Below are 25,338 nucleotides of genomic sequence, written 5' to 3' on the forward strand. Positions count from 1 at the left end.
CTCCACTAATAACATTAGTCAACGAAGAGCAGCACCCATTGATTACCACCCTCTGTCTTCTCCCACTTAACCATCCTTTTATCCATTGTAGCAACTTACCCTTAATACCATTCTGCTCCGATTTGTACAATAGTCTTCCATGCACAACAGTGTCAAAAGCTTTCCTGAAATCCAAATATATGATATCAAAATTATTTTTTGCATCCAGTTCCTTAGTAACCACATCATAATATCCTATCAAATTTGTCACACAAGACTTTCCCTTAACAAACTCATGCTGTGTCTGAATTATTGCTGCAGTCTTGTCTAGATGATCCTGCAATGCATCTTTAACCAGTGACTCCATTATTTTACCCGGAACAGAAGTTAAACTAACTGGTCTGTAATTACTCGTGTCACCCTTCGATCCCCCTTTGTGAATTGGGGATACATTTGCACATCTCCAGTCCGTGGGAACCTCCCCTGAGTCCAAGGACGCTCTCATAATTATGGCTAAGGGTTTGCTTAGTTGCTTTGCCGCCTCCGTAAATATAACTGGATAGATCCCATCCACCCCAGGTGCCTTTCTTATGTTTAACTACAACAATTTCTCCTCCACTTTGCTCTCAGTTATTACAAAATCATTAAATACCCTGCTACAATCTGATAACCTTCTGCCATTTTCAAACCTTAATAACTCCTCATGTGTGAATGTAGATGCAAAATACTCATTCAGTTTGTTTGCTATCTGAGCAGGATCATCAACAGTCGAACCATCGATGTCAAGTGGACCAATCTGATTCATCCCCTTCCTTTTAGAGTTCATATAAGCAAAGAAATCCTTGCTGTTTTTCTTAGCATCTTTTGCCAAGGATTTCTCGTAATCTGCCTTCGCCTGCCGAACCTCCTTTGTGACCTGATTACAGACTAACTTATATCTGCTATAGGCTTCTGAGTCGCTTGATAATTTATATGCATCCCAGTCTCATTAGTTCATTAGATAACCATTTAGGCCTAAACCTTGAACAATATTTCTTAATAGGTATGAAACTTTCAGTAGCTTCCACGATTAATTCCTTGAATGCATCCCACTTAGAATTTACTGTTGGTAACATCGTCAGTTGATCCCACTGTACAGAATTTAAAAACTGTCGGAGACCACTGTACTCGCCTTTACGGAAACAAAAACCCTTTCCTTTATCCCTGATGGTAATTAAATCTGTAAGTAAATCCCACATCAGTACACTGTGATCACTGCCACCTAGTGGTTCTTTTATCTGCAAATTCCTAATACATGAATGATCACTGCTGATAACCAGATCAAGAGTATTACTTTCTCTGGTTGCCTCTCGAACATGCCGCTGTAAAAAACAATCATCCAATAAATCCACAAAAGTCTGACTAGTGTGTGAGTGACCAACCCACAAGTTCCAGTCAATATCTGGGAAGTTAAAATCCCCCATTATAAGACATTCCGATTTCTAGCCCACTCTATTTCTCTGTACAATTGTTCATTGTACTCATTCAAGTCATTAGGCCTAAAACACATTCCTACTCTTATTTTTGCTTTCGCAGTGCTTATGTCACACCAAACTGACTCAACAGTGCACTGTTCATCTATATCAAAAGGATGCACTTCTTTTGATTTTATGTTTTTCTTAATTAACAGCATATCACCTCCTCCCTTCCTATCCTGTCTATCCTTACTGTACACATTGTACTCCCCAAATTCCAGTTCGGCATTCCTTATATCTGTGTGACACCACGTCTCTGATATCCCAACAATATCCGCCTTTGATGTCTTGACCAACACTTCAAATTCATCAAATTTATTTACTATACTTCTAGCATTGGTATACATGCACCTATTCTTATTTTTAGTTACTCTAACACATCCCATATACCCACCTGTTTCACGATGACTGCCATCCATTCCTGAAACCCCCAACACCCCTCACTACAGGTCGCTACTTATTCTAATAGAAGTTGTGCAAGAATCACCTTCACCTCTGCCTGCAGCTACTGTTAAACTATTAGTCCTTGTATCCCCCCAAACTATCAGTTTTCCAACCCACCTAACACTGCCTCGATAGCATCAGCAAATATTCTTGCACCCTTTCTATTTAAGTGTATCCCATCCCTGTAGAAGCAGTCTCTCCTGTTAACAAGTACAGTCCAGGCTGAAAAAAATTCTATCCCTTGAGCCTTGCACAATATTTCCAGGGCCGAATTGATCGACAAGGCTCTCATCATATACTCCCTCCTATCGTGTCTGGGCAGAATTGCAGACACTTTCAAATTCAACCCTAATTCACGGCTTTTTTTCATCAGTGTGTGTGTACTTATTTATATATTATTACTTTTTATAATTAATTTTGGTACTCCTTGGGAGCATCAGGTTTGTAGTGACCTCAACTAACCCACTAGTTATATATAAATCTATCTCTGATATGGATAGCCTAATACATGGTTGTCCAAACCGTGGACCGGGGAATGATTTTGTGCAGCGCTCCTGTGGGTTAGGCATTTGATTTGTGGATTTGACACACAAAAAAAATAAAAATAAAATAAAACTCTCATCGCAAAACACTACTTGCGAGTGCAAACCTAGCTTCTACGCACGACTTCAAGTGCATTTCATTGCATCCATTCTAGATATCTCGTTTCAATGCACATGCTGCGGAGTGGGTTGCATGTCGTCCATCCACTTAACAAGGTTGTGTCACTGGGGCTCACCAAATTACTAGATACGCACTGCGATTGATTTCCGTGTTATCTCTGGGGTTCTACTTAATAAATTACTACTTATCGTTGAACAATCATGTCTCACAAGAAAAGAAAAATTGAAGAAAAGCGGGTGTATCAAAGCCAATAGGAATAAGACTATTTGATTACAAACAACAAGAATAAATGTCAATGTCTTGTTTGCATGCAAGTTTTGTCAGTGCCTAAAGAGTATAATGTGACACTACATTACATTACACAGTAAAAGATTTGAGATGTATATTGAGGAATCAAGAAGCACCATTATTGTGGAATATAAGAAGAAACTGATGCATCAAACGAGTTTTTTTGCTAAACTTAGCACTGCACAAAGTTCTAACCCTGCCGCTTCGTAAAGTAGCATTGGAGTTAGCAAAAGCAAAAAAGCCTTTTAATCACATTGTGATTGTGAAGAAATGTGCAATTGAAATGGCAAAACAATTTAACGAGCCAAAATTAGCTGAGAAGTTCGAAGCAGTGGCATTATCTCATCAGACCATCACAAGACATGTAGAACACATGAATCAATACGTTTCAAAAAAGCTGTGTGATTCAATGGCAAAATGTGGGTACTTTTCATTGTGTCTGGATGAAAGCACTGATCAAGCAGACGTAAGTCAACTTTTAATTTTTGTTCGAACTATTCAGGAAGACTTTACTATGAAGAACTGCTCAGTCTTATATCTTTGCATGGGACTACTAAAGGTACTGATATTTTCAAAGCAGTTCAAAACTCTGTTATAAACCATGGAGGATTCGATAAATGTTCCTGCATTGTCATTGATGGGGCCAAAGCTCTAATGGGAACCGGAATCGGGTTTTGTGGACTATTGAAACAAAATAATATTAACTGCCCTACCATTCATTGCATCATTCATCAAGAAGCACTCTGTGGAAAATCTCTACATTAAGTCAATGCCATGAAATTAGCTGTAAAAGTAACCAATATTATACGCGGAGGTTTTAGATCTCTGTACCACCGTAAGTTTCGCGATTTCTTGGGCGAAATGTATATTCGCTGGTTAAGTGCCGGAAAATGTCTGGAGCGCATTTTTGCCATTCAGAAAGAAATACCCATATTTCTTAAAAACGAAGTGAAGTCTGACACAACAGAACTTGAAAATCAAATGCAAGATCCCAACTTTTTATCTGATTGTGCAAATTTAACAGATATGACCTTAAAGCTGCAGGACAAACACAGAATATTGCCAACTTGGAGTCTGGCAGGGTTCGGTGTTGGGTCCACTGTTGTTTTGTATATTTATCAATGATACTGATGAAGGTATATCAGGCTTAGAGTCGAAGTTTGAAGATGATACAAAGGTTGGCAGGGTTGTTAATGACAGTAATGGCAGTTTGCTATTGCAGCAGGATCTAGAAAATTTGGGCAGATATGCTGAGAAGTGGCAACTGATGTTTAACCTTGACAAATGCAAAGTACTATGGGTAGAAGTAACCCCAGAGAAATGTAACAACTGTGTGGTACTACACTTAAGGTGGTAGAAAATGAAGAAGACCTAGGAGTAATTGTGCAGTCAGATATGAAGTTTTCTGAGCAATGCAAACAGGCTGCCAGGGGAGGTCATGGGGTTTTGTCAATAATACAGTCAGTCCTCGTATAACACGTGTTTACACTACACGAATTCGATCATACACGATTTATAAATAGGGGAACAATGTCGTATATAACACGAACCAAATTCGCTTATGCACGATTCGCCTTTGTATTTAAAGAAATGGCAGTCGAACGCGGAATCATCCCAACTGAATGCAACACGATAGGAATGAAGAGAAGATTCTGAAAAGGTATTTGTTTTTTTATATCAGTGAAGGGGAAACACATTTCACCATAATAATGTAAAAACCAACACAATTCCAGCTATCGGTATTATCGCAAATGCAATTAGATTGAGTTTACTACCAGTTTATAACAGATTCCACTAGCAGAAACGCAACTGGAAATTGTTTTTATTGTTTTATGGTAGTAACCCCTAGAAATGTGCTTTAGTAAAATGTGAGGTGTTAATAGTGTATCTCAGCTTTTACGGTGTTGTTTATTCAGTTGCTACACACGCGCAGCTTTGTTTATGTGTATCAAGCGTGCCTCCTCGTTTTGTAATTGTGCTTTGTTCCCTAAAAATGAGTAAAATACTTAAAACATGTGAAAAGGAAGCGTCCTGGTGAAGACACTGCAGATTCAGAGAGAAAAAGAAAAGCAACATCGATAAACAGATGCGGACTGGGGCAAAAATTCTTACCCGGGAAAATTTGTAGTGGCCTCATACTAGCGTTTATGGCCCAAATCACACCGGCCTCCAGCCCACCAGGGTTTCCCCGGTAAGGCTTATGGCCAGTCCGCCTCTGTCGATAGAGAAAAAAATATGAAATTGTGAAACGCTTTGAGTGAAATGAAAGACCATGTGATATTGCACGTGCTACAGACCTAAATGAGGCAACGCCGAGAATTAGAAAGAATGCAGAGAAAATAAAAACAACTTTCATAGCAGGAACAACACAAAGTGTAATTAAAATCCATTAGATTAAGACACAAAGAATTGGAAGAGATGGAATGCCTGTCATCTGTTTGCATAGAAAATCAAACAAAAAACAAGTTTGCTTACGATAGCAGTAAAAGCATTAGCAATATTTTATTACGTAATAAAATGCGTAAGTATTTTATTACGATTATTTATTGTGTTTGGTAATGTTTTGATTACAAATGTGTGTTCAAATCCTGGGTGGTCGGCACCTAACCCCACTTTTCCCATAGGGCCTGTTGTTTATATCGCACGATTTTGCATTGCACAAGGGTTTCTAGGAATGCAACTATCGTGCTATACGAGGGCTGACTGTATATAGCAATTTTGCTAGCAGGGAAAAGGAGGTGATTGTCCCTCTGTATAAGGTAATGGTCAGGCCATGCATTGAGTACTGCGTACAGGTCTGGAGGCCTCATTTTAGGAAGGATGTAGATTTGCTTGAGCATGTACAGAGAAGGGTAACAAGATTGGGGAGGGGAATGAAGGGATCCTCTTACCAAGAGAGGCTTAAGTTCTGCAAATTGCAATTGGCTGGAGACTAGGCACCTGTGCAGTGATCTGACTGAGGTGTATAAGGTTGAATGGGTTGAGCATGCTGAATTCTGATGGGATTCTTCCATTTGTTCAGATTACAAACCTAAGGGGACATAAATTCAAATTAAGGAAAGACAGATGTAGAATAGATGTGCGGAAATTTGCCTTTAGCCAGCGGGTGGTTAATTGCTGGAACAAACTTCCATCTGTCACTGTGGAAGTTGATAGGTTAAAATAAATTCAAGGAGGAACTGGACAAACATTTAGAGGGAATGGTATGAATTTTTTTTTTGGCTGATGCTGCATAAGCTCATACACTGCTTTCTTGCATCACATGCCACTACTACTACTAGTTTAGCATGTACATCATTATAAAAACAGACCTGGCTTATTGCAGTGGCTCCTACAGTTTTTGCTGCCAACCCCTCGAAGAAGTAGTTAATGTAAGTACCTAAAGCCGTCCTAGGACCCACTTTAGGTACTTACATTAATTATGCTTATGTTAATTGCATTTTATTTCAGGTAATTTGTTTTTTGGCATACAGGTTTTCTCAATTCTTCCATGGTAATTACACCTGACAGTTCAGCTTCCCTACCTAATGCACTGATAATAACATTTTTGTCTATATTTCATTATGGTTGCCGGTTTTTTCTACGATTTCTGTAATATCCTGGATGCATAATCCAGCTTAATATATTTAATTTTTAATTTATTTTATATATATAGAAATATAAAATAAAATAAAATAATATAAATGTACAAATACATATGTTTCTCTGTGTGTGAACACCGGGTTTTCTGAAAAGAAAATTCAAAGTTGTATGATTAAAACAAGTCAACTTTAATCTTATTTTATATAAATATATAGTAATATTTTTATTTATCATCAATTTACTATAAATAGAACGAATAATTTGACCAGTTCCAGAGGGTCCATTTCGCAGACCCCCTGGAACTGGTCTACAGACCCTCGCCCCAGTTTGGGACATCCTGCTTGAAATCATTCCCCCTTTCACACAATTATTTTATTATGACATTATCATCAACACCAGATTTGTGAAAATAAAAAGATGGGAAAAAAAATTAATTTTTTCTAAAAGACACAAACTCTCTCACAAACTATGTTACAATAGTAAGATGTAAAATGGTGAAATCAAGTAAAAAAGATGGATTCTCCATCATAAACCTGGAGAGCTGGCAGCTATGTGTAATGCTAAAAAATAAACTAGTATGAATATTGTATGAATGATTCACTTTCTCTTCAGGGGGAAACTACATTCTACTATTTTTGTACCCCCTTGTTTTGTGCTTTTTGTCAGACTGGATGTGTTTTATTTGATAATGCATGCTTGCTTATGCTATGTGATTTATTATTTCAAAAATGGAAATCTCCAATTAAGATTGCTGGTTTCAGCCTCTTTTTTTTTTTTTTTATATATATATATATATATATATATATATACTTTGTATTTATGAAAATTTACTATTCTCTAACACAATTCACTGAAAAATATTTATTTTAATTAGAATTTTTGATTACATCAGTTTCAAACCTGCAAATTCTTTTTGTACTCAATGATTTATAAAAGATTAAAAGAGTTTACACTTTCGATTTTTAAATTGATCCCACATTCCCCAGTTGAATGTGGGATCAATTTTGCAACATGTCTACTGGTGGCTATGATACTACAAGAAGCTACATTACACCTACAGCCATAAGAAATTCCACAAACTGCTGCTGCACTTGGCACTGCAAATATTCAAGACAGTCAGAGTGAACAGATTTTATTACTACCAATTCATTTCTTCATGTCTCTGAAAGACAATTTGGATTGTACCATGACTGGATATAAGGTTAAGAGCACAAAATATAGAAAATGAAGTCCAAAAGCATCACCATATTTTAGCTTATGGGTCCAGAATTACCCCGGAAGTCTGCTTGCGTGGAGTGGGGATGATACATTATCAGAAATTAACTAAGACTATCATAAATTCACTATGGCACATAATATGAGAAGTAAAACGGTGAAAAATTCTAAGATATTACTTTTCTGATATGCTTCTTTTTTTATTATCTATCAACAAAGTATTATGCAACAAAGAACAGTTTTTTGATTAATACATTCAAGCATGATATGTCATTAAAAATATAGGATTCATAAAAAATCAGTTACCTCACTGTACTCAGATTTCTTTAGCCTATCAGCAAAAAACAAATGAAAGGCTGTTTGAGGTTTTCCAGGTCCTTCATGTGATACAGTAGGGTGATGCCTTATATCAGGACCAGGAAACTGTTCTGGATGTTCTTTCCTAGGAGTACGATATTTTAAATATTACATACATATTTGAAAAGGATAGGGGAGAAAAAAAAAGCACATGCAATTATTCCCAAATCTAAAGTAGAAAAAAAATCTTATATGAAAGTAGGGCAACAAGGATATGTACTAAACTTCTGTAAAATCTGAAATTGTTCTTGTTTATATATATAAGTAATATAATTAATAAATATAAAGTAGTAAATAAATTATATTATACAGACAAGTGAACCCCCTTTTTAATGTCCCAAAACATTATAATGACTTGTGTGGTAGGTACTGGCTGATTTCTCATAAACCTAATGTTATTTTACATTTGTTATAACAACCTTGAAAGACTATGAATTCTCTATAACCCAAAAATTTCAAACACATCATCTTATTTTTTTACTTTTGTTATCAGAATAATTGCATTCAAAAATGAAATACGCTAATTTATTGAAACGAATGAGCTTATAGGCTGATTAAGAAATCAGAGTTTATCCGATTCAGGTTTATAAGGCTCTGAGAGGGGTTAGTAAAATGAATGCAGGTGAAATTTTCACCATTATAAAGATTTCCACTATTAGGGGACATAAATTCAAATTATAGGGGAAGAGGTTTAGATGAAATAGGAAGTTTTCCTTAGGCAACGAGTCGTTGATTGTGGGAAAAGGTTGCCATCACAGGTAGTTGAGGCCGACAGTAATAATCTTAATGGAAAACAACCACGTAATGTCTTTCTTAAAACCAAAGGTCAACTGGATAGCTACCTATGTGAGGAGAGAAGTACAATTTATATTTTCTTATCTACTTGTTCTGATGGAATGCTTCAGTAGTGAACTTGAAATTTAATTAAAAACAACTACATAAGATTCAGAAATATCTTCAATCCTGTAGGTAAACTCAAGGCAACCACTCCAATCATTTAACATTGTTTAAGAAAGTAACCACCTTGATCACATGCCTCCAATGAGTAAAAGCATTCCATATTTAATATAGTTAGAGAAAAGACATTACGTGGTTGTTTTCCATTAAGATTATTACTATAATTAATACCACTCATATACCACGTGAAATTAATAATATAGTTTATTAAGCTAATTCTCTAAATCACTATACAATTTTAGGTGATGTTTCAGGCCATCTTATCGATACCCATCATCACACCATGCTGCTGTCAGACTCCTCTTTCTGGTTTCTGGGAGCATATGGGTGGTATTAATTATAGTAATAACCATTCTATGTTTAATATGTTCAAGAAAATTGGTACAAACAGTTGATGAAATGAACCTGCCAGGAGAAGAGTCAGGTTTTAAAATTTCAGTGGGTGCATAGGCTGTGTGGTCCCTAAATTTTTTCTAATTGTTTTATCCTGATTAAAATTTAAATGGCATTAGAAATAATGGTTAGCCTCTTGTATTTCACAAGCAATTCTTCATATAGAAATAGTGGTTTTGGACCCTTCAGATCTTTAATTAAACTTTTAACTTTTTTCTCTTTGCTAACAAGACAGATTATGTATTCTGCTGTCACAAAAGAGAGAAATGCAAATAAAAATAATATGACTGTTTGTTTACAAGCTTTCTGATGCTATTACATCATAATTCGCATGGTTATAATTTAAGCAACAGATCTGAAAACATTACAAAACACATGCTAAAAATTAGTTCTTTATTTGTCTACAAGAAGCAATCCTAAAATGCTGTAAATAATGAGAAGCATAGTTGTAATGACAGGAGGCTGATGTTCACTCAGGGTTGAATCTTGGGGAGGAAATTACACAGAAGTGTGAAAAATATTTTTCTAAAGAATAAATATGGAATGATTTCACAAAAAACATTTAAAATTAACACTTAGTGCTTTGAACAAGAAAGCTTATATCATCATTAATTTGGATTTTTTTTTTTTTTTTTTTTTTTTGCTTTTTAATAACTCAAAAATCGATATGTAGGTTATGTTATGTTTGAAAATTTGACCATAACTCAAATTGGTCACAGTCAATGGGTATACATGTAATTATGATAGTCCACATCAATCCATCGTGACAACAAGCATTCCATCCACTATTTTCCTCCATGCTCTCCTATCACATTTTTATTCATAGCAACTCTTCTACTTCTAAAATATCTGTTCTCTTCTTTAACATTACTGTTATCATTCTTGATTACTTAGTTATGATTTTTTTTCCTAATGTATTGACATTTTTAACTAAACTAAAAACAAATTTTCACCTTCCTGATACTTGTTTTCAGGAAGGTGAAAACATGTTATCATCCCAAAAATCTTCCCATTCTTTAGCCACTTTCACACATAACATAGTTCTCTTACACTTTTCTTTAAATTCTAATAAGAAGCTTACTGATCCACCAACCTCATGGTCTGTCTCCAGGCTTGTGTTGCACCAACGTTTTTGGCTTATAGTCCTTTCTGACTGAAAGTGAACCTTATGAACCAGTGAACCTTATGAACTTCCTTGAGTTCACGGGCCACAGTATTCCAGCCACGGCTGTAGGCCTACCACCATCCATTTTAGCTTCGAATATCTGTTTTGCTAATTGCTATTCTCCAATCTTTTATACAGGTCTATATACCACCTTAAGTTGGCTTCACTTCGATTGAAATATCTGTTACTACAAGGATTTTTCTTTATTTCCCCATCTGTAATATGGTTTTGCCACTGCTTCCTCCTGTTAGTTCCATTTATTAATTTCAAACTCTCATTTCTGGGATTCTAATTTTTGATCAATCACTTTATTTCCTACCCAACTCTCAACTCATTAGGAAAAAACCATGTCATTATTTGGTAATTTCTCTTCTGCTCCAAATGAAATAATTTATTTCCTGCTTTACTTATTCTGGTGTTTAATTCAATGTCTAATCTTCCATCTTTTCAAATAGGGGTTATATATCTTAATAACTAGGCACCTTAGAGGGGACCTGATTGAGGTCTATAAGCTCTAAGAGGGGATAGCAAAATGAAGGCAAAATTTTCACTGTTATAAAGGATTCCAGAACTAGAGGCCATAAATTCAAGTTATTGGGGAAAGGTTTAGACTGGATGGGCCAAAATTTTCTTTTAGCCTGCAAGCTGATTACTGCAACAAGTTCGAAGTCTACAGTATGATTACCTATGTGAAGAGGGAAGCACATAATTAGTCTATTTTCTTATCTACTTATTTTATATTTTTTTTTTATGTTTTCCATTATATTTTTATTATTTTTTGATTTATTTTATTCTTTTGTTATTATTGTTCGTTATTATTTTTTTTAATTTCATTTTATTATTATTTATTTTATTTGTTTATATATTTTTTGCAGGTGGCTTCCTTGCATATATATAGCTATTACTAATATTCAATAAGGTGGAAGATTATGCATGGATTTTCTTTAAATATTGTATCTTATTGTAAATATGTAAATATATATATATATTTTTTGTAAATATTATACAAAATTACTTTAGTTCCTATTTTTAGTCATAATTAAATTATAATTTTCATGCCAAATCAAAATTTTCCTCATCTCTCAACTTAATTTTCATGCCAAATTGTCTGCAATATATATCTACTTTATACAGAGATCAAAAAGATCTTGCAAGTTACTATTTAATCCTGCCAAAGTGTCACCCCTAATTGTAACAAAAATGGTGGTTCCCGACAGGTGTAAACTTTTATTAATTTCTGAAAAAAAGTTTGTGGGTTTTTTTGAATTCTGCTTGGAGTACAGTTCATACACCATATTTTATCTTTTGTTAGTAGATTGCAATACTTATTGTATGCATTTTTTAGGCTTTAATGAAAAAAATTAATTCTGCTGAAAATTAAAAAAAAAAAAACATTTTAACAAGTATAAAATATAAAGATTATTAGCCTCTGCCAGTTTAGAAAACTGTTAAATGTGTAAAATTTTAAATGTCCACGTGTGCATAATTTCTGCATGTTATATGTATAAATAGTTCTAAAATATTTTTAAAATAAATTCATATATTAGTGCTGTTATTCACTTCAATTTTCAATTTTTCTCAAAATTTATTTCAGTTTTGGTGTGCCATGAAGGGTGCATAAAATTTAAATATTACACATGTCACTAACTCTCTATCCCAGGTGATTATCGCTTTCTGTGTTTATTAATCAAAAATAATAACAAATATTTCATATGAACCTTTCAAAAAGAGATGTTTACAACTGTTAACGATTGCTGGATCACAATGGAAAATTTTAGAAATAACTTGAACAAAAGAAACAAATATATAATTCTAAAGCCAGTAGCAATCAGCTACTACAGATGGTAACAATCAAAGATACAGATGGTAGCATTACTATGAGTTAAAAGTAGAACAAGCATGGTGGAACTGCACCTGCTGGGTGTGCTCATGCTATAACTTTGTTACAAAAAATAAAAATTCAAAATCATAACAAGTAAGAATCTGTCTATATTTAGGAAGGGAGAGAATAACAGATTTTATCTTCAGACATCAAGTAAAGTGGGCTCGTTATTTTCAAGTAATACCTTAGCAGTAGGGTTTTTTTTTTTTTTTTGGTTAGTTTTTGGCGCATCGGCTTCTGTGGCCATATTGCACCTCCCAAGGTTTTTGCATTTTCTACTCTGATCCAAGTCCGAGGCGGAATTCAAACCCGTAATCTTTGGGTTGCCAGGCAGGCACTTTATCCACCCAGCTAGCCCAGTCGGTTCAGCAGTAGTACCACAGCTGAAAGGTTAATAGAATAACACATCAGCATATAATAATTTTTACATATCCTATGCTGAAGTTGGTCAGTGTAACTTACATTCTTTTATTAAATGGTCTACTAAAACTGACAAGGTGGAACTAAGGTGCAGCTTTCCCTCACACCAAATTTAACACAGTGGTAGTAACAGAAAATTTATTGCACAAATAGTGGCATGGTATCTGACAAGTGCCAATTTCTTTTTAATTTCTGGAACAAAAACATTTGGGTGTTTGTGAATTCTATTTGCACATTACCAATGTTTCATCTTTTCTTAATTGATTGCATACATATTTATTTTATGCAGCTTTTTATATTTTAATAAAAAAATAAATATTTAAAAATGCTGAGTTTTTCATCTGAATACCACTTATGTTAAAAAAAATCAAAAATATATTAATTCTTTTGAAAATTAAAAAAAAAACAAAAAAAAACTTTTCCCTCTTCCAGTTGAAAAGACCATTAATACCAAATTTTAAATATGCTCATACACATATTTCTCCAAACTGTGTATACTGCATATACTCTTTTCAACATACAAGAGTGTGATCTGGTTTTTCAATATCTTTGCCTAGTGAAGTACACAAAATTATTATGCCTAATCTATAGAAGTTACTGCTTGTAGTTCCCCTCTTCATTCTCTTTAAAACTAAACACAACTCGGCATTCTTTTCAAAATTATTGTTGATGTTAGGCTCATTTAATATCATACAAAAATTCAAACACACCATAGCATATAAAACTGAATAAAATATATTAATGTTTCATTAATTTATGAAAAATAAAGGCAGCAGTAATTGTTAATTTCTTAACATTAAAAAAAAAAATGTTATGTTGTCTTCTCAATTTCTCTCAGAACAAAAAATGTGCAATATCGAAACCAAATTAATTCCAATGCAAACTGCATGTTACTCTCAAGCAACTGGTATCAAACAAAGGGTAACATTTGATACCGGTATCAAATGTTAACATTCACTGTTCAAATTATGTTACAATTTATTTGCTTAGGCAAATAAACTGCAATATTTTTCTTCTTTTAACAATAAAGCTTGGAATTCATGCCTCTGAAAAATATAAGTAAAGCATACCTACATCTTTCTGTCCCAGGTATGCGTACTGCATCTTCTTGGCATTTTTTAATTATAGCTATATTTGGCTAAAATTTTTACAAAATTTTTCCATTCACCATTCAATGTTCTCACATTTCTTCTGCTGGTGTCACTCTAACCCCTCCCCAACTCCCCAGTAGTTTTTGCACACACAAGCATGCAACCTTGCACAACTTGATGAGAGAAACTTTACAATCAATTAAACATACTATACAAATAAAAAATAAATTAAGTATTATATATGCCTTTCATTTTAACAATGAAATCAATGTTACACTGATTATTTTAAATTACTGAATGTTTAAAGTATTCAAGGTTTCACATAGCTAATGCATACTAGCTGCTCAAAATTCTGCAATACAAATACTTTCCAAAAGATAAAAAGAAATCAGAAACCACTGCAGTAAAAATCTAACTACACTTAGGATGCTAGAAAACCTTTCTGAGGACCCTGTCAGGTCCTGTACCACCACTACAGGGTTAATCTTAAACCACTTTCCAATGCTTTCTTTAGTCAGCAATAGAGATATGCAATTCTTAAACTTTCATTCCTTATATTTTTCTAAAACTTGAAAGAGCAGATTCCTAAATACCATGTGGTATACTTTTCTAAGATAATCAAACCCTAAATATTATTATTATGCTTTCATAACTTTGTTTCATAATTTGTCTTAATGTGAATATTTCATTGTGGAATCCCTGTTTAGCATAAAACCTAACTGTTCTTTGCCAAGGTTACATTTTTGAGATATTTCTCCTCTTTTTTTTTTTTTTTTTTTTTTTTAATATACCTACAGATTTAATCAGGTACAGTTAAGATACTCATTAAACACTAACAAATTTTCACAATTTTCATTTAAAATGTTAAAAAAACCTCTTAGTTTCACTGTGGTAGATGTTTATGAATAGATGATTTAAGTATTAATTTAATCAACACGAAAATGATAACTGTACAATAAACATTAATATTTCTTGCACATGATGACACAATGCTAAGTCTCATTTTTAGCAGCATTACTCATCATACAGTCTGATGTATACAAGCGTACATTAAAATAACTTGCTATGTTGTTTATTATGTATAACACCATTCAGTATGGTTTTTTGATGTTTGTAAACTAATTGCTGTTTTAACTCAGTTTTTTTACGCTGATTTCAGAAATGTTATTAATTTTTTTCTCTATCATGTACCATTTTTTTCACAAATCAGTTTAGTTGATGCTATGACTAGTGAGTTGTATTAAGCTAGGAGTAAATGCTGGTAATTTGTAAACTAAATCTTCACATGTTGGCAGCACCGCCTCCAGTCATTTGTTTCTTAACCATGAAAGCTCCATGCAGCAATGTTTATCAGTGAGCTCGGTTTATTTTTGAGGTTATGTGAAACTTGTCCTGAAAAGTAAGTAAAATGTCTTCATACAATTGTTTGAACAATCCAATTTATTTTGTTATATCTGTAGAAGTTATGCAGTCCTCAAGCAAATACAAGATATTACAGAATTTATAAAAAAAATGTGTATTGTGCATATTTTGGAGTGAAACTCAATGGACAAACAATGGGCTCTACATAAAATTTGCCGAACCCGTGTTGAAGCATTGAGATTATGTAATAATGGTAAAAAGAAGGCTATACCACCTGCAATTCCCATGAGTTGACGGGATGACTGTTACTTTTGTTTAGTTAAAGCAGAGGGATACAATGCAAAGAGTAAGAAGGGGATTGTGTATCCCAATATTCCATCTGCCATTAGACCAGTCCCAGATAAACTGCCAATTCCAAGCACTCCACTTATATTGGAGAATGCAGCATCAGAGAGTGAAGCTTCTGGAGATGAAACTGAAGTCTACATACCTGAAGAGATTAAGCCCAGCCCCTCAACTGTTTTCACAGCATAAACTCAATGGTCTGGTAAGAGATTTAAATTTAAAGGGAATCCGAAGAACTCCTTGGTTCTAAACTTAAGTCAAAAAATTCTAAATAATGTAAATTAAAATAAATACAAATTTATAAATACAGTAAACCCCTGCTATTCGCGGTCGCTGATTTAATATAAAATGAAACCTAAAAAAATGTGAATTTTAAATCGCTGTGAACCATAAAAAAACATGGGTGTGGCTAAAATCATCTTTCCCGGTCAAAACAGCACTCAGTGGGTGGGAGAGAGGGGTAACAAAATCGCGAGCGTGGATATTTCTCGCTAATCCTTGTTCAGCATGGAAGGTTTCGTTGTTTGCTTTTAATTTATATGCTTATAAATTGAATAAATTTATCAATTTATAAACTGATATGCTTACAAATGTGAAAAATCTACCGTTTTGCAGTGTATTAGTGTAAACAGACTTTTTCGAGTGTGTTAATGGAAGAAAGTGACTTTATTGTGGACAAATTCTTTTCTAACCCCTACAAAAATATGGCTACAAATAACAAGGGAATTGTGAAAAGATCAAAGAAGGTAATGACATTAGTGAGTAAAACTCGGTTATTAGACAAAATTTCTAATGGTGAAAGTGTCTCGTCAGTGGCAAAACATTATAAAATCAATAAGTCAATGGTACAATCAATCAAGAAATCAGAAGAAAAAATCCGCCATAGTGTCCGTGAAAACGTGCTAACTGCCTCAAAAATTTGCCCTGTAACTTGTGATATTAAATTAGAACAAATGGAAAAGGCTTTAAATCTGTGGATAGAAGACCGAACTCAAAATAAAATTCCCTTAAATTCACTCATCATTCGTGAAAAAGCAAAACACCTTTATCAACGCTTTAACGAAACTGGTGATAGCACTGGTGGGATAAGTTTTTTAGCTATAGCAAAGGTGCTGGATTGAAAGATTTGTTTGAAATTTCTAATAAATATTACATTTAATATTAAATTGTTTCTTATTTTCATTTCAATGCCTTATGCTTGCATTTCACTATGTACTGTCTATGTACATAGTCATATTATTATTATGAAGGTACATATAAAACATACATAGACAAAATTTTAGACCAGTTTTTCTTATATATTTCATACTTTGGAACGGAACCCATTTACTACTATGGGAGCCGTAACTCAGTATTCGCGGCATTTCTCAGGAACATAACGTTTACTGTATAATTATAAATATAAATTTGCCTTACCTATATTCAACCATATTCTAAATATGTTTCCCCCATATCTGATGACAGCTACAATACTATCATTTTATCTTCATTTTCTATTTATTTATTTGCATTTTTATTTTATTAGTATTTTGATGTACTAATTTTACTTTACTGTTCTCCCACTACCTATTGGCTTGGTAATTCAGCCCATAATTCTCTTAATTCATCATAGCCTTTAGGATATTAACATTCTTTAACAATTCTACTACACTTCTTTATCTACTTTCCAAAAATATACTATTCCATCCTTTAATGCTGATTTGCACTTTTAGGTGCATCTATCATATCTGTTTTATTAATCTTTTATTCATTGAAACCATTGCATCGACAGAATACCTCTTCATCATATGTAACTTTTTAAACATTGCCTTTAAGAGGTTACATTTATTATTATAGTTGACATCAGGGTGTTTCAAAAGTGATGGTCAATAATTTATAGGTGAACCATACAGACTACATGCAAAAAAAGCCTAGTAAACATGAGTCCTTCAGTGAATCATTTTCAAGATATTGCACATTTCTAGTTGGGATCCACAACTGACAAGGTGAACTTGTACAGAGTTGGGATCCTCCAATGTCTCTCAATGCTCTGAGACGTAGCAGGCATACTAGTACTTGTCAAAGGATAGTCAACAGGGAAAGAGGCTACAGCAACAAAGAGTATGCGGATATGCACTTCATATACAGTAAAGCCAATGGCAGTGCACTCGAAGATGCATGTTTTTACCAAGAAGCATTTCCCCACAGAAGGCAGCCCAACAGGCGCACATTCATCAAGGTACATCTGCGGCTTGGAGTATGAGCAGGTAGGCCGAGAAGCATAACACCTGATATTGAGGAAAGGGACGTGTTACTTTATGAGGGGAATTACTGTACCCTACCATATCCAGCGTGTACAAGGTCTCAGCAATACAGACTATCCTCCCAGAGTGCTCACATAGTCAGTGGCAGATCTTAAGAGATAATGTGTATTATCTCCAAAACGGTTTGTTTATGGCCCGACGTTTACTGGGACTTTTTTGCTTATTTTAGTTTGTTCTTTTCACCTTTAAATTATTGACCATTTTTGAAACACACTGTATGTATATGGGGCATATATATATATCCCATAATATTAATGTTTTTAATTGCATTTAAATTGATTTTTAATTATTTTTGACTGCAATGTAAGTTTTTTGATTTTTTAATTGTTTTCGTTTTAATATGCACCTTTATGCCCTATCTCTTCCTCTGACGATTGTTTGTTTGTTTGTTTGTTTGTATTTTATTGGCGCATCAGCAACTGAGGCTATAATGCGCCAAGAACATCCTCTGACGAGATGGGGGCATAATGATCAGTCTATTTTTGTTTATTTAGTTTAATTTTGTATTGTAGTTGATTTCTGACTCTGTTAATAGTGATATTTCATGCAATTTGGACCTGGTGCTGAAGGGGGCACCGCTAAATTTTGTCTAATTCGATTTTTTTTTTATTCTTAAATTTTTTGGAGCGTAACTTCTACAATACTTTGTTTTGCTACCTCCCCCCCCCCCCACTGTTTGCATTTACCTTTAGTTTCAATCTATTTTTGCTCTATTGGTTTGCCATACTGCTGGCTTAAGTTTTATTATTACTATTATTTTTCCTGATATATATATATATTAATTTTGCTCAAAACTGTAAATATCATTTTACACATAAAACAGAAACGTCAATCTCTTCTTTGCTTCCATTTTCCAGTTTAAAAGACTGCTAAATACGAAAATTTTTAAACGTGCATATATTTCTGATTATTATGTATATAAATATTATTAAAAAAATTATATATACTGTATTCGATTATATTAGTTACCTCCAGTTCATTTAATTCCAAATCTATTTCAAAATTTGGCAAAATTCACAGCATACAAAACTTGAAACTATGTATAGCGCTTCCCACAGTATAGTGGCTGCCTTGAGAGAATACGGGATTTCATGTTTGTGTTGGTATCATTGGGATCTGATGTAAACCTTCTGGCCTCAGGCCATATCATATATATAGTCTAGTCAATTAAGTATTTGCCGGGCACAACAAACAAACAGGTATTTATCTGTGTGAATGGGGGCAAGCTAATTTTTTTATTTTAATTTCCTTTAAGTCATAGGTTATTTATTTATATTTAGTATGTGAAAACATACTAAATATAAATAATATACTTATATTATTTATAAACAATAATATATCTCAAAAACAATAAGAGAAAGATTGTAGATGTGTACTGAACTAGTGGGAGAAGAAAAACAAACAACCTGAAACTGTCAACAAACACAGTATCGGCATTTGTCTGGTGCCATACCACTCTTCAAGCAAAAAAGCCAAATGAAGAGACAGTGGCAAGTCACCTGACAAGTTTTTGCATGCAGTTTCAGTACAAAACTGTGAAAATAAATAAAATAATAACCACTTCAAAAACTACTTCAGTAAAGGTCTGACTAAATTTAAGAAGGCCCAGAAGGCAAAAAAAATTTCAGATTTTTAATGACTGATTAGCAATTAATGCAGAAACATTATTAGCTTAATAGTTTTTGTACATATTTTTCAATTGCTGAATGTCAATCTATGCAAATCATGAGTGCTGGTGGAAGTAATCATGATAACACAAAAATCTTCAACAGAATTTGTCTTTTCAACTTCTTTCAGTTCATTTCAAATAACAAAACAGTTTTTAAGATAATGCTGATCCCAAATAAATAAGTAAAAAGAATGTTTAAAGCTTATTTCATACATACATATATATTTTTTTAAATTATAAAATAAAAATTCTTACTTAAATTTTTCTAATTTCTTCTTATATATTTCATTCTCCTTTTCATAACCTTCCTTATATTTTTGCTAAAAAGAAAACAATCATTTGTTAAAACTTTTAATAGAAAAATGAAATATCGCTAATAATTTAATTAAAAGACCATCTAATTTAATTAATAAAATGAAAAACAAAATTTCTGGAATACAGTTTTATTTCCTGGGTTAAAAATGCAAGAAACAGGCTGAAGTATAAAAGAATTTTATTATACAGGGTGTCCCAGGAGGAAGGGTCAATATTCTAGGAGGTGAAAGGATAGGTCATTTTAGGCAAAAAAGTTCATATAAACATGTGCCCTATCCCGAATGATTTCCGAGATAGAGCTACTTTAATGTACATTTGTTTTGAAATTGGCGGGCAATATTTTCCTTTCCTCCCATCAGACTGCGGCATTTGATTGTCAGTTTCCAGCCATCAGTTGATTAGGGGACAGTGCCACACGTCTTGAATTTTGTCATTGTTAAATGTCAACCATGAAGTGCTTCCATCAATACTATTTACTGATAAACCACGTGAAGCCACGTTTACCCAGAATAGAATCAACAACACACGTAACACTCATTGATGGTCGCACGAGAATCCACATGGTACAGCGGACACAAATTTCCAAGTTTCTCAATCAATGTGTGGTGCGATATGATCGATAAACTGTTAATAGGTCCCGTTATTTTATAACATCGAATGACAGTACACAATTACCTTCAATTTTTGTGAAATACATTAGGTGAACAACTAGAGGACGTTCCTTTGGCCACACTGTGTGCTATGTACTTTCAGCATGATGGGGCCCTGTTGCCATTCTACCAGATGTGTGAAGCAACATCTGGACCGAATTTTCCCTAAACGGTGGATTGGTCGTGGTGATGCCATTAACCGGCCACCAAGATCTCCAGACCTAACCCCATTAGATTTTTGTTTATGGGGTTGGATAAAGAGTGAGGTGTACAAAAGAAAGGTGGATACAAGAGATGATCTGCTAGCTAGCATAGTGGACGCTGTTGCCCATATAAAGGAACGTGAAGATACACTTAAGACAAGCAACACACCATGTTCTCATGAGAGTAGAAAAGTGCATTGAAGTTGATGGTGGCATTTTTGAAAATTTATTTTAAACTGTTCCAAATTTGTCACTTGAAAAATAAATATTCAAATGCCTCTATCTCAGAAACCAATCGGGATAGGGCACATGTTTATATGAACTTTTTTGCTTAAAATGACTTATCCTTTCACCTTCTGGAATATTGACCTTTCCTCCTGGGACACCCTATATATAAAAAAAAAAAAAAAAAAAACCTGTAAAAGCTACATAAATTATGTGTAATTTTATGCACTTCACTAAACTGGTTCAAAGACATACTATTATGTGTAAAACAACATATAATTTAAATCAAATTTAAATAATTTAAATCAAATAATGTCAAAAACTGTTACAATTAATATACAAGGGCTGTTCCGAAAATACGTGGACCGAGATCACTGCTCTGAGCGAATCACTTGGGAGGTTGGTATGGGTCTCCTTTTTGAAATAGGTTCCTTCACATTCTATACACCCTTTACAGCAGTTCACTAACTTCTGAAACACATGCTGCTGTTTGTTGTTTGGTTTTTATGAGCATTAGCAACTAAGGCCATATTGCTCCGGGGATATGCGGTGGTCATTCACTGACCTTTCCACATCCTCCGTATTTGGTGTGCACGGGCTTGAACCCCGGTCTAATCAAGAAGCGTGTGCTATGCACTGCTGCTCCTGCCCACCTGGCTACGGAGGCGCCTAACATACGTTGCAGCCCATTTTCTAAAGGTGTTGCAGGATAGCAGATGTGGCAGATTTAACTTCGTTTGTGTTAAATTTTTTTCCTCTCAACTCTTGTGTGGCTTGGGAAAGCTCAGAAATAGCACCATGCAATTTCTGGGCTGAATGGAGGGCGGTCTAGTGGTTGACCACCAATTTCTGCTAAAACTTGCATTGCTGGTTGTGCAACATGTGGCCTAGCATTATTGTTATTTGGTTTTGTTTTAGGAGCATCAGCAACTAAGGCCATATTGCTCTTGGATATGCGGTGGTCATTCCCTGACCTTTCCGCATCCTCTGTATTTGGTGGTGACGGGCTCGAACCCTGGTCTAATCAAGAAGCATGTACTGGCACTGCTGCTCCTTCTCACCTGGCTACGGAGGCACCAACCTAGCATTATCTTGAAGAAGAAACCATTCTTGATTAAGCAGTTCCGGTCTTTTTTTTTTTTGGTAAATTGCTCCTTTGAGGTGAACTTACAACGTGTTGGCATAATATTCCCCATTTACAGTTTGTTTCTCATCAACCCAGTGCTGCAGTATTATTCGCGGGCATCAAAAAACAAAATCAACAAATTTTTTTGATGAACCAAAAACTAAATTTTTCTGGAGGCGGTGAATCGTGGTGTTTCCTTGTGCTTGATTGCTATCTGGAATCGGGATCAAAATGTTTAATCCAGGACTCTTCACACGTGATTATTTTATTCAAAAAAGTCTGACTCTTCTTCCACTTTGTCAATAAAGGCTTGATAAAGTTCAACACAGTGTTCCTTTTTGTTCTGCCATAAAATCGCGTGGTACCCATCTTGCGCAAACACGTGACATGTTAAGGTGCATCTTTACAATTTCGTGACATCTTGCTACACCAACATTCAACTGAACTGCCAGATCACAAATCGATAAATGTCTATTTTCTTTCAATAACATTTTGGCTTCCTCAATGTTTTCATCGTTCACTGAGGTTGATGAACACCCGCTTCTTTGTTCATCTCATATGCTTTTTTTCCAGTCCTTAAAATGTTTCCACCATTTAAATACGGCTATTCTGCCCAAGGTTTCTTCACCGTATTCTTCTTGAATCATTTCAAACGTATTCTAACCACTTTTGCCTAACTTTACACAAAATTCAATCGCGATTCTTTGTCTAATAATGAACGAAATATCTTTCTCATTCCTCCATCATAAAACACACTTCATATAAACTGTTATAACACAAAAGTGAATACTACGCAATGTGCTTGCACAAACTAAGAAAAGATGGGAGAACATTCTTAGACCACAAACACCTTACTCGCTTCCATAGCAATGAAGCAGTCTTGCCAGTCTGGGTGAGTTTGGAACAGCCCTCATACATACATAGCTAGTGCTCGGTTGCTATACATCCAGTTAACATACCTCCAAAGGTGTACTGGAGCTGGCTCACATGAGCTGATTGTTAAAATTTAAAGAATTTTGTACCTGGTTGATAAACTGACAATAACTATAAACTGTAGAGTGGCATGCCCTTCAATCTACAATGGCTAGCAGCATTGTAGGGTGATAAGCTTGTATACAGTGACACAGGAAATCCAGCCAGCCAGGGCACTTATTTCGGCACCCTTTGCCTCCACCCCCTTCCTAAGCAGCAGCCTGTATAGGGATTATCTCCACTAGCAATGTTACAAGAATATTGGTTAAATTCAGAACAGGGTGTGCACTCCAGACTATCTGCATTTTTTAATTGTGTGGGGTTGTTTTTAGTGCAGTTTTTATTAACAGACTTTCATTTGTGGTTAGTGAAAAAAGGTTAGGTTAGTTTACACCACTAATTCGGGACAGATTGAAGCAATTAATAATGTCTGTAATCGCAAACTTTAGAACAGGGAAAAAGAAGTGTGGCTTTTTAATATACTTTCATTTTTGGCTAGTGAAAAAAATATTAGGTAAGTTTATGCCACTAATTCGGAAAGGATTTAGGCAAGCTAGTGAAAGAAGGTTAAGGTTATGTTACACTGGAGTGCACACACTGTCTGAAATTTTGCCAGAATATTATTTCCAATAAAGATCCATTTAATTTTACCTGGGCCACTTCTTCTTAAGATAATGACATTCCTATGCTCAATATCTGCCAAAGATTTCATATTTCTATAATTGTCATGAACCTGATAAGGTCATTACCATAAGAAGAAGTGGCCCAGGCAAAATTAAGCAAATTTTTGCTGATAATGGAATTTGTTTATACTTTCTGGGGGTTGCAACTCTCACAAAGGGTGAAACCACAGCGTAATTTCCAAAGAGAAGGCGGGGGTGGGGAAGTAAGCATGACTGATGCCATTCCCACTTAAGTCACGCAAGATGGTTGATATTAAAAATTTGTCAGCACACCACTGCATACATCTGATGATACGTACATTCCATACATTAATATCATTTGTCTGATATACATACATATATATCCACATTTTCACATCTTTGGTATGCTGAGATGTTATCCTCATAAACAACTACTGTAATTGTACATTCTTCTGATCCCTATGATTGTTTCAAGGTATAAATAGAAAATCTTATAAGATTAGCAGCTAAGGAGCCCTATAAATTTGACAGTGAGCCAAAACAAAGGTGATGGATAAAGAGCAAAACATGTGAAAATAAGTTTAGGCAGTCAGTGAATTGCTTCCATTTTTGCCAATAGTAGCATAATGAAAGAAATGGAAAAACTTTTGAAAACATGGATTGATGTGAAAAATGTATGTATAGAATTCCAGTTAATGGTTCAAGACAGGACAGAAAGTATTGGTGTTAATCTGAACACCAGTGATTTAACACAGATTTGGGGTGGTTTCCAAGATACAAGAACTGTGAAGAGCATATAACTGACAGGAAGTGCTGTTAGTGTAGATTTAGAAAGAGCTGCAGGCTTTGCCAACCTGCTTTCTGAAATTACGGTTGGAAAGGGGGGGATACAATGGTAAATAATTGAATGAAACAGGATTATTCTAGGTGTCCTTGCACATTCATTGCAACTGAAAAGAAACTTCATAATTTTAAAGCTATGAATGACAGTTTGACCTTATTAATAGATACTGCAATTGGCAATTCCAAATTAAAGCCACTTTTAATGTATATCATAGCAAAAACACATGGACTTTCAAAAATGTTTCAAAATCAGTCTGCACTGCCAGCAATTTGGAATTCAAATAAGAAAGTATGGTTTAGTGCAGTGATGGGCAAACTTTTTTAGGAGTGGGCCAAAAAAAAAAAAAAATTTGGGAAGGCCAATATAATTTATTATAAAACGCAATAAAGACTCAAAAAAATAGTATATTTTAAAAATTCTTTAATACTAATGAAGTTGTGACTGCATTTCTAAAAGTTCCTCATAATCTGGTTCGAACTGGGATGTACTGATTCTGAGAAGTGAAGTTAAATGCTTATCTGTAGTCTGTTTCTAATACAACTCTTTCGAAGTTTCATTGTAGAAAACACCTGTTCACATATATAGGATGAAGTAAACATAGCACTTTCTGGGCGTGAGATATCAGATTTGGGAAACTTGATTTCGACATAGACTTGTAGAACTCTAATTTTGAGACATTGAGAAATAACTGTTTGAGGTGATTGTTAGATTGAAATTCAATTAATTCAAG

General features: G+C 34.4%; 1 protein-coding gene across 2 annotated transcripts in view; it reads right to left on the reverse strand.

The window, feature by feature from the left end:
• Positions 1 to 25,338, reverse strand: part of LOC150085466 (nucleolar transcription factor 1-A-like) — a 451,866-nt gene that overhangs the window by 265,018 nt on the left and 161,510 nt on the right. For both annotated transcript variants that reach the window (XM_090374048.1, XM_090374049.1), the window contains exons 6-7: positions 19,885 to 19,949; positions 7,992 to 8,127 (exon numbers count right to left, since the gene is read on the reverse strand). In XM_090374048.1, coding sequence (XP_090230174.1) covers positions 7,992 to 8,127; positions 19,885 to 19,949 — 201 coding nt within the window. The remainder of the gene's footprint in view (positions 1 to 7,991; positions 8,128 to 19,884; positions 19,950 to 25,338) is intronic.

Source organism: Mastigoproctus giganteus, chromosome 5 (genome assembly GCF_048544385.1).
Source record: "Mastigoproctus giganteus isolate SK-2022 chromosome 5, ASM4854438v1, whole genome shotgun sequence".
In the NCBI taxonomy this organism is placed as follows: Eukaryota; Metazoa; Arthropoda; class Arachnida; order Uropygi; family Thelyphonidae; genus Mastigoproctus; species Mastigoproctus giganteus.